General features: G+C 39.3%; 1 protein-coding gene across 1 annotated transcript in view; it reads right to left on the bottom strand.

The window, feature by feature from the left end:
* ARHGAP12 (Rho GTPase activating protein 12) overlaps positions 1 to 15,623 on the bottom strand; it is a 222,388-nt gene that overhangs the window by 58,795 nt on the left and 147,970 nt on the right. The window contains 1 exon segment of the mRNA XM_030199157.1: positions 5,451 to 5,552. Coding sequence (XP_030055017.1) covers positions 5,451 to 5,552 — 102 coding nt within the window.

The raw sequence follows: 15,623 nt of genomic DNA, 5'->3' as shown, positions 1-15,623 counted from the left end.
TGATCTGCTGTTAGTGATCTGTAGCCTGTCATTAAAATCATTCGTACTACCTGAAGATTAGAGAGTGGCCAATGTAACACCGATTTCTAAAAGGGTTCCAGGATGATCCAGGAAATTACAGACTGTGAGCCTGACTTCAGTGGCAGGCAAAATAGTGGAAAGTATTATAAAGAATAAAATTATAGAACACACACAGACAAACATGATTTAATGGGACAGAGTCAGCATGGATTCAGAGTCAAGGGAAGTCTTGCCTCATCAATTTGCTCCATTTCTTTGAAGGTGTGAACAAACATGTAGATAATGAAGAGCCGGTTGATGTAGTATATCTACATTTTCAGAAAGATTTTTAAAAAGTTGCTCATGAGAGATTCCTGAGAAAATCAAAAAGTCATGGGATAAGAAACAATGTTCTGTTGTGAATTAAGAACTGGTGATTGGACAGAAAACGGAGGATAGGATTAAATGACCATTTTTCTCAATGGAGGAGGGTGCACAGTGGAGTGCTGTAGAGATCTGTATTAGGACCAGTGCTATTTAACATTTAAAAGTAATCTGGAAACCAGACCAACAAGTAAAATAATTAAATCTGCAGATGACACAAAACTATTCAAAGTTGTTAAAACACATGGTATGAAAATTTGCAGGAAGACCTTAGGAAATTGGAAGACTAGGCATTCAAAGGGCAGATGAAATTTAATGTGGACAAATGCAAAGTGGGAAGAATAATCCGAATTATAATTAACTGATGATGTTAGGGTCCACCTTAGGAGTCAGCAGCCAAGAAAAAGATCTAAGTGTCATTGTAGAAAATATGCTTAAATCTTCTGCCCAGTGTGTGGCAGCAGCCAAAAAAAGCATAGGAATTATTAGGAAAGGGACAGAAAATAATGCCTCTGTATTGCTACATGGTGCAACCTCACAACGAGTATTGCATTCAATTCTGGTCGTCGTATGTCAAAAAAGATATTGAGGAATTAGAAAAGGTTCAATGAAGAGCAAGCAAAATGATCAAGGGATTGAACTCCTCTCATATGAGGAAGCTAAAGAGGGTAGGCTTCTTCAGCATGGAAAAGAGATGGCTGAGGAAGGGATATGATAGAAGTCTACAAAATCCTGAGTGGTGTAGAATGGGTAAAAATAATCAATTTTTTACTCTTTCAAAAAGTACAAAGACTGGGAGACACTCAAAAGTTACATGGAAATACTTTCAAAACAAATAGGAGAAAATATTTTTTCACTGAACAAATAATTACGCTCTGGAACTCTTTGCCAGAGGATGTGATTACAGTGGTTAGCGTATCAGGGTATAAAAAAAAGGTTTTGATGCAGTGTGCAAGTCATTTGTACAGAATAAGCTTATTCCCACGCTCAACACCTCCTTGCATCGTGCAGCAAGTAAAATGCGTGTACCTCCAGTAGTAACTGCACAGTTAGGCTCTCAGCACCTTTCTGCATCGACCCCCCACCCCCACCCCACCCAGATGCATTCATTCCACAGGCACAAAAGTATACCTGGCTATAGATGTCTAAATTTTCCCAGATTTACTTCATCCCTGGAATATTCTTTTCATTGATCTTGTTTTTGGGCTTTATAGTCTCATCTCCATATACTGTTGTCAGTATGCATTTTCACTGAATAAAATAAAGATTTATGAGCATTATTCATGATTGATAAGCACAGCATAGGAGAGAGACCTTGGGGTGTTGGTGTCTTAAGGTGGCAAAAAAATGTGACAAGGAGGTGGTCTCAGCCAGAAGGATGTGAGGCTTCATAGAGAGGGCTATAACCAGCAGAAGAAAGGAGGTTTTGATGCCCCTGTACAAATCATTAGTAAGACCCCACTTGGAGTATTATGTTCAGTTTTGGAGGTTGTATCTTGCTAGGGACTTAAAACACACACATTATCCCCAGTTGTGGTTTCTAAGCCCCCTCATTCCTCAGTTGTGTTCTCTTTTAATCTGCAGGCCCAGTGCTGCAAAATTCATGTCCAATGCTTTCAGGAGCCTGGATTCTAATATACCTTGGAGCCCTTAGTTTTGAATTGTTTCAGGGAATCCAATAAACTCCCTCTAATGCAGATACAAATGTTAGCCAGTATAGTTACAACATGAGACAAACTCTGTGGAGTTGGAGAATTAAAAAAAAAAAAAAAAGGAAAAAAGATTTTTAACCTCCCCCCCCCCCCCCCCAAAACAAACAAACCAAGAACAGGAGCAAATGCTGAAGGGCAACCACTTTTACAATACTCTCTGGAGAAAGAAACAAACCACTAACCCAAGCAGATTAAGCCTAGCTTCAACACAATTTTCTGATTAGTTATAATAAAAATTTTAAATCAAATCATTACCATCTAGTTTAATTAAGCATTTACAAGGCAATTGTAGAAATAAAAGGTTGCCCCCAAGGCCAGGACTTATTGATAGAAAGCCAAAAAAGCTTTGTGCACAGCTTGTGTACTTCTAGGAAAATCTGGGAAAACTGAAGCATGTTGACCTACAAACAATATATCACTATGGTGAAAACACAGCCTCAAAACCCAGTTTCTATCATGTTCCAAAGTGAAGGTAGTTATCAAAGTTCCACGTCAGGACTTCAAACTGTGAATTCTCCAACAAGTTTCATATACTTCCCATCTCAACTATAAACTAAACACAAAAAGAAGGATGAACTGGTCCAATTATTTATAAATACTGTATCTTAAGTATAGGATTAAAAAAATATTACTCCTGAAATTTATGTAGAGTCCAAATAATAAATGATTATTAATTACTACATTTTTAATTCTACTTAATTTTTAATTTTTTGTTAGGTTTTACAGGAGAGAATCAGAGACTCAAAAAGGTCTAAAAGACTTTCTACAAGAATAAACTACTTGAGTGTGTCCAGACCAATGAATTGTTCTCAAGCATGTGCCCTCTTCTGTGTTTATAATTCAACATGAACTCAATCAACAGTGTCTATATAAAAACTACTAAGCACATAAGCACTGCCACGCTGGGAAAAGACCAAAGGTCCATCAAGCCCAGCACTCTGTCTCCCACTGCGGCCAATCCAGGCCCCAAGAACCTGGCAAAAAACCCAAAATTTAATAACGATCAATGGACTTTTCCTTGAGAAATCTGTCCAGACCCCCTTTAAACTCAGCAAGGCCAGCTGCCGTCACTACCTTCTCCGGCAATGAGTTCCAGAGTCTAACTACGCGCTGAGTAAAGAAAAACATTCTCCGATTTGTTTTAAACCTACCACATTCTAATTTCATCTTGTGTCCCCTGGTTCTATTATTGTTAGAAAGCGTAAACAAACGCTTCACATCTGTCCGCTCTATCCCGCTCATTATTTTGTAAACCTCTATCGTATCACAGAGGAGGGCACACGATTGAGAATGATTCATTGATCTGGACACACTCAAGGAGTTTTTCCCTTGTAGAAAGTCCTTTTGCTGTTTGAGTATTTCAGTCTCTGGATGTCTTCCTCTAAAAACTAAGGGGCCCTTTTCCGCACACACTAATCTGGAGCTTATCGCCGGTCCAAGCACATGCCATTTCCCATGCTAGGGAAAATCAGCCCGTATTTATTAGCATGGCATTAACCTGGCGGTAATCGAGCAGCACAGTGCGCTATCCGGTTACCACCGGGTTAGCGTGGGAGCCCTTACCGCCACTTCAGTGGGTGGTAAGTGCTCTCCCCGCATGGCCACACAGTAAGAGCAATCTTACCGCATGGCCATGGCTATTTTCAGCCCTTTTTACCCACTGCGGTTAAAAGGGGCGCACCAAAAAAATGGTCCCAGCCACTAGCGCAACAAAAATGGCTCCCTTTTTACTGCAGCTTGGTAAAAAGACCCCTAAAAACTTAAAAAATTAAATAATAGAATTAAATTTAGGGCTGCTTTTACAAAGCGGTGCTATCGATTAGCATATGCTGAATATGAAGAAGTTCATTCAATTCCCATGGGATTCTTTGCATTCCAGCCACACTATTCAGTAGAGCTGCTTTGCAAAAGGAGCCCTTAGTGATTAACAAACATTTATTATTTGGACTCTGCATGAATAAATTTCAGGAGTGATATTTTTTAATCCTACACTTAAGATACAGTATTTATGAATATTTAGACCAATTCATCCTCCTTTTTCCATTTTTTTTTGTTTACTTTATAGTTGAGATCTGAAATGTATTCCCCTTAGTTTATATTTGATGTTCATTTCTAACACCATTTTGGCCTCCAGATTTCAAATAAACCCGGGTTAGAGTAGCAGCAGCATCAGGGGAATTTGGAGACCTTAGGAAGTATAGGGAAGCTCACAAATCTTAAATTTAGAAGCTTTAGTTGATTTTCTAGTGCCTCCAACTTAAAGTAAACAGCAGCCTTGTCTTTAATCAAAGATACCTTGTAAAGCTGTAAATCATTCATCTGTCAATTTGCCCAAAGTTTTTCATATATGCCTCCACCAGGCCCCTTCGTCCTTGGGGCGGTAGGGGTTCCGGGGTTTAGTGTTTGGTGGTGGGGGAGGGTGAGGGTGTCTAGGGTCCAGCACACCACCAGGTTTGACAAGTCAGGGCTTTTCTCTGAATTGTACCTGAGCATGCACTCAAGAGCTGTGCACAGCTCTTGAGCACGTGCCCAGGTACAATTCTCCCGCAGAACTCAAAATAGCTCCCTGATGCTCAGCGCCAACATCGCACCTAAATTTGCCTGTCATTAGGGAGCTGTGTTGCAGTGCTGTTGTGGCGGTATTTTTCTGGCACTGTACTGAACAGCACCAGAGATTTGAGCATCTGCCCCCAAGAGAAAATAATCTCAACCAAATATATGCCATGTTGAGTTCCACAATAGTAGGTACTGCTCAGGAAAAGGGCCTTGAAGTCAGCTGGGTGTGCAATTGCTAACTGGTGCCAATTAGCACCAATTAACACAATTTAATCCAATTATTAAATTTGGTTGCATGCACAACTGACTTTATTCTATAAACTGTGAAGACAAATTTGCCTACTAGGCATACATTTTGGCGCACAAGTTGATAGAATTACAGGGGTTTATGTCTAGGAGTACGAAACAAATAGATATTCTGCCAATTATATGAGTGGCCTAGTGGTTAGGGTGGTGGACTTTGATCCTGGGGAACTGAGGAACTGAGTTCGATTCCCGGCACAGGCAGCTCCTTGTGATTCTGGGCAAGTCACTTAACCCTCCACTGCCCCATGTAAGCCGCATTGAGCCTGCCATGAGTGGGAAAGCACGGGGTACAAATATAACAATCAATCAATCGATTTCCAAATGACTGACCACTGTTGGGAGAAAAAATGCTGGGTTCAATTGACCATCATCTTTCATCACTTTAGGCCACATTGCTAAGCTAAAAAAATCTTTATTTAAAAAAAAATAAAAATAAATAACTGGATATTTTAATATAGAATTGAAAAAAATTTCTTAAATGGATGACTGTACCTCAATGACATTCTTTTTGCTGGATTTGTCCTTTGAAGCCCATTCAATAACAGCTCCTTTGAGATCCACTGTAAACTCTGGTTTAGATTGATTGCTGCCAAACTTCTGAAAATAAGAGGCCAAAAAGTGTTTATTTTTTTTTTTAGTTAATTAACTTAGTTTACATTTGATCACATGACACTTATTAGGAACTCAGGCTATGCTAAATTCTAGAGGTATGAACAATATGGTATGCATTCTAATCCTCATAGCAATTTGTTTTAAAACTGATAACCAGGAAAGCTAGTTTACAAAAAAATCCTGGTTTTTCATTGTCACAAGCAGGGCTGTGGAGTCGGGAGTTGGAAGCAATTTTGAGTAGACAAGTAAAAATGTACCGACTCAGACTCCAGCTTGAAAATAAAATCTTACAACATAATATATGGTAAAAATGTATCATTTTATATCTTTGTCCTGGATCTAAAGTTATATTTACCAGTACTTTAGATACAGAACAAAAAATTTGAAGCCTAATATCAGTAGGAGTTGGAGCTGAAGTTAGAGACGGACAATAGAAAAATAGAGGAGTCAGAGCTGAAGGTTTGGTGTGCTGATCCACAGCAATGGTCACAAGGTTAATGAAGGTTAATGACACAGGTAGCAGGGTGCATGAATATAAAACAGTGACAGATATCTATTACATAACCAGCTAATTCATCTTTCTGTGGACACAACCCTACTCATGTGGCTACAAAGCATGCAATGCTCCCAGAGGCACAACCCAATGAGGTTTTTATGAGTGCCCACCCAGGCTACAGTTGGGATGCCCTGAGATAATCATAACACTTATGTTTATTAGATATTCAATCCAGAGCAGATGAGATGTTACTAGGGATTAACAAGTTAGTGTTTCCATAAACTTTTAACACTTGTTATTGTACACAAACATGTATACTTAAAATAATTCTTTCCTCAAAAAAATTTAAGTGCCAACATAATTAGATTTGTATATCTGTGGAAACATAAGAATACTGAAGTTCATATTTGGACAGGTTCACAATTTATTCTGTTATTTGGTTTTTGCCACAGGCTGCTCTTATTTTCCTTTATTCTCATGATATTAAATTAAGCTAACAGAACTAGTATTTGTTTAGTTTAAACCAGAAAATAAAAAGACCAAAAAGTTAATAGCATTCTAAAAATGGCAGAGAGTTAATTGATTAGTTAAAACTTACATGAGCACTGATTAAAATTCCACTTTCTGTAAGAATAATCTGAAATCCCTTAATCTTTGCCCCAACACAACCCATTCTACTCCCATAAAAGCCAGGTCTAGGTGCACAGTTAGACTGATTCTTTGATGGGTATAAGACAAGAGACAACATATCAAGGATAGTCATTAAAATAAATTTTACTGTTGCTTTCAGTTTCCCAGCACTCTCTCCATCTACCTCAGCCTGAACCCAGCACTCTTATCCTCTCTTCCCCACCTTCCCAGAACTCTCCCTCTCCTCCTAAACCTGACCCCAGCATTCTTATCCCCTCATTTCCAAGCTCATTTTGTCAATGGGAGTTGGTACATGTGGATGATGGGTGGAGGATAGGTTGAAGACAGGAGCCACGGAGAGAAGGGTGGGAACATGCTTACAAATACATTGTTGGGGCATGTGGCATGTACATGAACTAATGCAAAGATGTGTGAGTATATGTGATTAGGTAAATGGATTTGCAGGGGGAGGGGATGTAACTGCATGGAGAATGATGAAATGTGGTGTTTGAGTAGGTGGGGTGTGTGTTTGGATGCTGTGCGTTTGAGTGATTGGGGAAGTCTGCAATTGTGGAGGTGGGATCAGCATATGTATATGCTGGGTGTGAGGAAGTTCATGTGGTGGAGTGTCTCACTGAATGGATTTCTGGTGTGTGTACTCATGCGTGTGAGCGAGTGATGTATTTGAGAGGGTGTAATGCCTTTCCTTCACCATCTTCTCTCCCTCTCCTCATACCTTCTGTCCAATCCCCTTTCTTTTCCTTTAATTTTGTCTCCTTTCAACTTCTTTATACACCCTTTTTTTTCTTATATCCCTCCTCTCTTGCCCTCACCCTCCAACCAGACTCAACCACTCTCACCTCCTGACTCACTTATTCCCTCTGCTCCCTTTTCTCTCACAGCCCAAGGCACAGCTCCTCATTTCTGTTTTTTTTTTTTTTCTAGGCTCATTCCTTTTCTCGCCCCCTTCTTTAGGCTTCCCAGACTCATCCTCTCTCATTCACAAAGACTTATTCCATTCCCTCACCCCCAATTATCTCTGCCAAATACAGCCATGCCCCCACTTTCACCAGATTCATTCCTTGCCTCAGTCAATCTAACCAGCAGCATCATATGCAGGGAGATGGTCCCGCGTGTCTTCCTATTAATTTTACTGCTGTCACTGCCATGACTGCCACAAACCCAGAAAGGCAGCAGGCCTAGTTGTGGTGGTAGCTGGAAAGAGGATAAAGTTGTGGTTTTTGCTATGCAGACAAATTGCGATCCCAAACAAGGATTGTGTCTCCAAATGGGGTCACAACCCATAGTTTGGACAACTAAAATTTAATGCAAAGAACTGCAAAAGTGATGCACTTGGGGTGTAAAAATAAATTTAAAAAACAGTATGATTAAGGAGTAAGAGACTGATGTGCACAAATCAGGAGCGAGACCTTGGAGTGATAGTGTCAGAGGCTCTCAAGGCAGCAAAACAATGTGAAAAGGCAGTGGCTGTAGTCAGAAAGAATGCTAGGCTGCATAGAGAGGCATAAACAGCAGAAATAAAAAGAGGTGTTGATGTCCCTTTACAAGTCCTTGGTGAGGCCCCACTTGGGAGTACTGTGTTCAGTTTTGGAGGCCATATTTCTCCAAGGATATAAAAAGACTTGAGGTGGTCTAGAGGAAGATGACAAAAATGGTACAGGGTTTGAGCCTAAGATGTATGAGAAGAGACTGGAAGACCTGAACATGTATACACTAGATTAAAGGGAGACAGAAGATATGATACAGACATTTAAGTACCTAAAAGGTATTAATATACAAACAAAACTCTTCCAGAAATGTGGAGGTGGTAGAACTAGAGTACATGAATTGAGGTTGCAGGGTGGTAGACTTAGGGACAATGTCAGGAAATACTTTTTCTCAGAGAGGGTACTGGATGCCTGGAATGTCCTTCCAGGAAAGGTTGTGGAATCAAAAAAACAGTGAAGGAATTCAAAAATGTGTGGGATAAGCACAAGGGTTGCCTAAATAGGAGGACGGAGACAAAACATGGCTGTTGAGGTATTATGTTGGACAAGAATAGTTGGGAACCAAGGCCCGTTGCCAGACAGACTTCTATGGTCTGTGTCCCACAGATGGCAAAAGACAGATGAAGATCAAATGTAACATAGTAACATAGTAGATGACGGCAGAAAAAGACCTGCATGGTCCATCCAGTCTGCCCAACAAGATAACTCATATTTGCTGCTTTTTGTGTACACCCTACTTTGATTTGTACCTGTGCTCTTCAGGGCACAGACCGTATAAGTCTGCCCAGCACTATATCCCCGCCTCCCACCACCGGCTCTGGCACAGACTGTATAAGTCTGCCCAGCACTATCCCCACCTCCCAAACACCTGCCCCTCCTCCCAACCACCGGCTCTGGCACAGACCGTATAAGTCTGCCCAGCACTATCCTCACCTCCCAACCACCAGCCCTGCCTCCCAACCACCGGCTCTGGCACAGACCGTATAAGTCTGCCCAGCACTATCCCCGCCTCCCAACCACCAGCCCCACTTCCCACCATCGGCTCTGGCACAGACCATATAAGTCTGCCCAGCACTATCTCCGCTTCCCAACCACCAGCCCCGCCTCCCACCACCGGCTCTGGCACAGACCGTATAAGTCTGCCCAGCACTATCTCCGCCTCCCAACCACCAGCCCCGCCTCCCACCACCGGCTAGTCCTTATTACCCTCTAGCTTTCTTTAGTTATTAATTGGTAAACTGGCTTTGATTAAAATGATTCCATAAACAGAGGTTAAAATTTTCTTAGCAGTTAAGGAATATATCGTTAGCAGTCCATATATAAAAATTAAAGAATTAGTAGACTATATTTTGGTATAAAAAGAAAGTGTATAAAACAAACACCACACAAAAGTAGCAGTAATTAGTTTCAAAAAAGGCTCATTTTAGACATGTAAAAAGTGTTAAATGCCCAAGTCAGTACATTATCATTGTCTAAGAGTCAAATGTTCTTACATGGTTTTCTCATTTTGCGTTTATGGAGAAAATGCTCAATTGAAGTGACCTAAAACTACTATAAGGACTATAAACAAAAAGGTTATGATAATAAAAATGATATGGTGGCAACTAGCATGCAAGTACACATACAGTGACAGCAGAAACAGGATTGCAGTTTACATAGGAGATGGCTGGCCGATGGCTAACAGAATTTTTCCAGGTAGCTAGCAGTGAGAACAGCAGCTCAGGAATCGAACACCATGTGCAAAAAGACTTGATGAAAAAAGGGAAGAAAAAGGGAAGTCACAAATCAATGCACACAGCAAGGAGATGTACAAGACAAACTAGAAAATCAAGCAACATACAAAAGAAGTATACTGGAACAGAAGCTGCAAACAATACAGAGAAAATCACAATTTGGACATTTGTATTATCAGTGTATAGATTTCAATTCATTTACCCCACCTATCAAGCACTTATGATATTTGTACAGATGACTTGGTTTTCAAAATTCAGTTGAACATTTAGAATGTAAATTTATAGTGATAATGTTTAATAATGGCTTCCTAGAATACTATCCAGATAATTCATGCTTAGGTTCCATATCTTCTTATATGGAAATGGGTTTTTCTTTTGTTGGGTACCAGGACCGCTCCCACAATCCACATTGTGGGGTTAAACTCTCAGCACATTTGAGCCATGCCAGTCTTCCCAGACTTAAGACCCTGAAACTAACCCGACATTCCTGCACCACATGGTCAAACTTCCAGAAAGTTAAACGGTGGGGGGGGGATGCCATCAAAGTACTGAGAACATATTTAGGGAAGGGAGGCAGCTGGCTTCTATCAGAAATGTGCAGTGGCACAACAGACTAATTTGCAAAAAAAGAAAAAAAAATACTTAGTAAATAAATCTGGATATTAGATTCAAAAATATCTGTCAAGCTCTCTCAAATTATTCTTAATTTTCTCTCTCCCCCTCCACTACACTGAGGTCTAATGTAGATTGGAGTTGTTGATTAGCTTTGTTTGCCCTTCCTTCCTTCATTATTACTTTTTCTTGAAACATTTTAGGGATGATTGATCTCAGATTAGAAATGGACTCTCCTCCCAGGCATGCACTGGGAGAAGAGTCCATGTTTTTGTGTTTGTTGATGTTATGTATATTAGCTTTGGATTAAAAGCAGGATATAAATGCGATAATACAAAAATTATTAATTTGTTTTAAACTTAAAGCTTCATCCTGAAGTTTCTAAACTGATTATTCCTGATATTGTTCAATTTAAATACTATTTATAAAAAGAATGAAAATGATATTTATAAATTTATATAGATGTATGACACGAGAGTGACAACATTTAAAAAAAAATGGCCAAACTAGTTTTTGTGGCATCAAACGTTTTTCTGCTGTTTGGGTTTCCATTTCAGACTTGCCTCTTTGGCTCTGCAGTGCCATAAGCTTTCCTTTGCAGCAACCAATAGGTTTTCAGCCATCTGCCTTCTTGCCAATCACTGCTTTGACCAAGTGCCACAAAAGCCCATAAGCTATAACTCTCCTCAACCCAATAAATTTGCTGGCTGTCATCATACAAGTGTGATAGCCAAAATTTAATTGCTCCCAGTAGCTGTGAATGAATACTGCTTGCACAAGCTACAAAGTCTTTGCTGGTTTGGACAATAGGAGCTGGATACAGAAATCAATCCCAGGGCAACTATACTGCATCACTGCCACTAAACTATTGGACCAGCTCTTATTTTAAAGTCAGGTTCATTTTAGTTTAGTGTAATTATGTTTTTTTTCCTGAAAAATTAAAGATTAAAATTAGTCAGTCCGGCATAAAGACACACTGGCAGTGCTGCACATTACCACACAGTAAGGATCTGTGTTTGATTCCCAAGCCCAACGTTTACTACTGGGATGAGGTTGAGGTAAGAGGTGCTTTGCTGACAATATTAAAAATCCCTAGTGGGGAGGACATTTCAGTTGTCATAAAACAGTACCCAGCAACCAGATTTCACAGGGTGACACCATTATTGAAGACATTACATTGGTTCCCAATAGTCACAAAAACTGAATTTCAATTTTGAATTTTATTTTAAAATTTTACATGGTTCTAGTTCTTATTATTTGTCAACTTGATTGTTACTTCAGAAAAGTCCCCGCCCCTCTCATTCTATTTACATGTATCAAATTTGATTACCCACAGCTTCAAGCACTAAGAAAAAATTAACCAGTAGGCAATTTTTTCTGAAGTTGCTCTGGGAATTCATTGTCAATTGAATTGTTTCTTGAGAGTGATTCAGATGATAATGAAAAACATGTTTAATAAGTTTTATAATTAGCTCTTCATATATGTGTAATTTTAATGAGAGACTGTTCATTTATTTTATTTACTTCTAACTTTTGTATTTTCCTTTTTCCTATGTTTTATTAGAGTTGCAATCTTTTATTCTTTTGTAAACTACCTAGAGCTACCAGTCATGACAGTATATTAATACATTTCATTTAATTTGTTATTATGGAGCTCTAGGAGAAGGTGGTGTCTATGGCCCATTTAGAACCAAATGTTTCTCATTCTTTGCTAGAGAAGAATTTATTTAATCTGGGGGTTCCTCCAAGAGTTTACAAGAATTCTCCTAAGCTAAGGTTTACAAGAAGATTTAAAGGACTAAAAGATTGCTTCGCAAGTAATTTGAACTGCTATTACTGCAAGCTGCTGTTATACCTAAAGTGGAGAAAACCAAGTTACTTACCTAAAGCAGGTGTTCTCCATGGGTCAGTAGGATGCAAGTTCGTAAAGTGGGAGAGGTCATACAGAGCCCATTTCAGAAAACGATGCCCTCAGATAACATTTTTAGAAGCACTTTGTGCATCACTTCCTATACATCACCACCACTAAAAGACTTCTCCAGTTATCTAATAGCTTATTTTAGAAAACAGCATCCTGCTGTCCATGGAGAACACTTGCTACAGGTAAGTAACTTGGCTTTCTCAGAGGTGAAGCAGCATGTAGTCACAAGTGGGACTCCCTAGCTATAGTCACCTTTAATAAAAAAAAATTTTTTTAAAAGGAAGGGGGAAAACATACTTATTTAGTAAAATATACTAAAGAAGATTATTTTAACTCTATTGAGAATAAGCTTTACTCATTATAAACATAATCAAAGTGTAAACCAGGATTACAGCAATGAGCGAGATTTGGTAGTGACCCCTCCGGTGTTATTTTATTCCTCCTGATGAAGATATTGAAATATGGCTCCATATGGGGGGAACATATAATGGAGAGACTATACTGGCTGGTCTAACTGATGGAATCTTTGATCCATTTGAAGGACTACATATTTTTGTATTATAGAACATCAAGGTTATTTTAGAAACAGCCTCAGGAAAAGCAGTGTTAAATGCAATGAATGAGTGGAGTGAGTGGTATGTGTGAGGCTCGAATGATTATTTTTAAGGTTTACACTTTGATTATGTTTATAATGAATAAAGCTTATTCAACACAGTTAAAATAATCTTCTGGAGTACATTTTAGTAAACAGGTGTAACGTTTTTACTCCAGTTTAGCTAACAGTAGCCCCTATTGACGAGTTGATTGGAAAAATATACTGCCAAAGTGTTTTTAGTGACAATAAGCCTTTTTATTTTGTATTTATTTAGGTTTGTTTGTTTTGCTCAAAGAAAACTTGGAAATCAGTAAAATGGGCCCTGGAGAGGGATGGAGTTGGATTCCAAACCTCAAAGATTCTGCAGAATAGTCTGAACAAACCTACTGTCATGTCAGGAATTCATTCCCAATAATACTGATGTGAATGTATGGATCAAAGTCCAAGTTGTAGCTCTACAAATCTCCATAGAGACTGACCTCACATGTGCTACAGATGCAGCCAAGGCTCTGACACTATGAGCCTTCAAATGCTCTACTAAACGTGGCCTGCTCAAGCGTAAGTAAAGGAAATGAGATCAGCTAGTTAGCCAAGGCTCTTTTGCAATCCAAAAGTGTATAAAGTATATTTAATACTATTGGCAGCACGATTGACTGGATTAAGGCAGAAAGCTGACAGCTTAGAAAGGAACTTTGCATGGGCGTAGAGAACTACCCTATTGCTGAAATTCTTAAAAGTATCAAAGGTCAACTTGACCATTGCTTTCTACTCTCTTTCCCTTTCTGCATTAGTGACCTGAGCATTGCACATTTATCCTGAAGGCGAAAATTTTTTAAACAAAAAGTCTTGTTTATTGGCTCATGAAAAGCTGGTAAGAATTGAAGGTATGAGCATCTCTCCTTGGGAGCATTAATGTGTGGGCCCTAGTATTCTTGCCTTTCTTGAGACTACCACTGAATAATGAATATGCTGCCTCTTGAATCCAGACGCCCTCTGAACTCTGTACATACATAGTAACATAGTAAATGACAGTAGATAAAAACCAGTATGGTCCATGTAGTTTGTCCAGTAAGGAAGCTAGAGTTGTACCTTCCATTTCATGCAAGTTACCCCCTCCACAAAAATGCTCTTTTGAAGTGAGAAAGTCTTTTACGTTTAGCTTTAATTCTATCCTTGTGCTACATAGGGATCTTCTGTGTCTATCCCATGCCTTTTGGAATCCATTACTATTTTTATCCCCACCACTTCCACAGGGAGGGCATTACAGGCATCCACCACCCCTTTTGTGAAAAATTATTTTCTGATGTTGCTCTTAGGTTACCTCCTTGTAGCTTCATTTCATGTTCTCTAGTTCTACAGTTTGCCTGTCTTTGAAAAAGATGTGTTTGTTCTTAATACCTTTCAAATATTTAAACATCTGTATTGTATCTCTCCATCCCTTTTCTAAAGCGTATACCTTCAAGCCTCTGTTCGTATGTCTTCTGGCACAGACTTTGCATAGAATACTCCCCTCAACAAAACTTAGGAAGCAGCACAAAGACAATATTAGAGTTTTTGGACATACACCACTCTCTGAGCCAGTTAACAGGAGGAAGTGTGTAGCAATAGCTCAGACCACATCATCCTCTGCGGCTGCATAGAAAACTAGCAGTTTGAACCTTGTGGAAAACCAGAAACCTTCCTTTGTGTTTTGTGCAGTTCAAGACTGTTATACTGTTATATACTTCAAAAATTGTAAAATACCATAATAATTTATCTTTTGTAATATTCCTAGTGCTATTCACTGGACTTTTAAATTGTGACTTTGCTTTGGACCTTATAGGGAGAAGGTGGGTTATAATTTTATAACATAACTCAACAGAAGAGAGGAGGAATGTAAGAGGAAGAATAAGGTAAGTACATAAAGTATTGCCACACTGGGACAGACCAAAAGGTCCATCAAGCCCAGCATCCTGTTTCCAACAGTGGCCAATCCAGGTCACCAATACCTGGTAAGATCCAGAAAAAATTCAATACATTTTATGCTGCTTATCCCAGAAATAAGCAGTGGATTTTCCCCAAGTTAATTTAATAATGGTCTATGGACTTTTCCTTTAGGAAGCCGCCCAGACCTACCACCTTTACCACATTCTCTGGCAACGATTTCCAGAGTTTAGTTACAGGTTGAGTGAAGAAAAAGTTTCTCCAATTCGTATTAAATTTACTACTTTGTAGCTTCATCACATGCCCCTAGTTCTAGTATTTTTGGAAAGAGTAAACAAACGATTCACATCTACCCGTTCCACTCCACTCATTATTTTATAAATGCTAGGGAATTGCAAAGAGGTTCTGCTGGGGATAGGCATTCATGTGTGTGAGAATACCATGAATGTGAGGGAGGAGAGAGAAGAGAGAGAGAGACAGGGGAGGATAAGAAAATGGGGTGGTAACGCAAGGAGACAGATGACTGGAGCTGGTAAGGGAAAACCCTACTCTCTACCCCCTAATTTCATGCACTTCTAAAGAGACCAAACAATTCCATAGCAAGGGCCACATGTTTTGTCCTTATTGCTGGATCA

This window comes from Microcaecilia unicolor, chromosome 1 (assembly GCF_901765095.1).
Source record: "Microcaecilia unicolor chromosome 1, aMicUni1.1, whole genome shotgun sequence".
NCBI lineage: Eukaryota > Metazoa > Chordata > Amphibia > Gymnophiona > Siphonopidae > Microcaecilia > Microcaecilia unicolor.
Note: the sequence above shows the minus strand (reverse complement) of the source record. Positions and strands in the feature narration are given on the sequence as shown.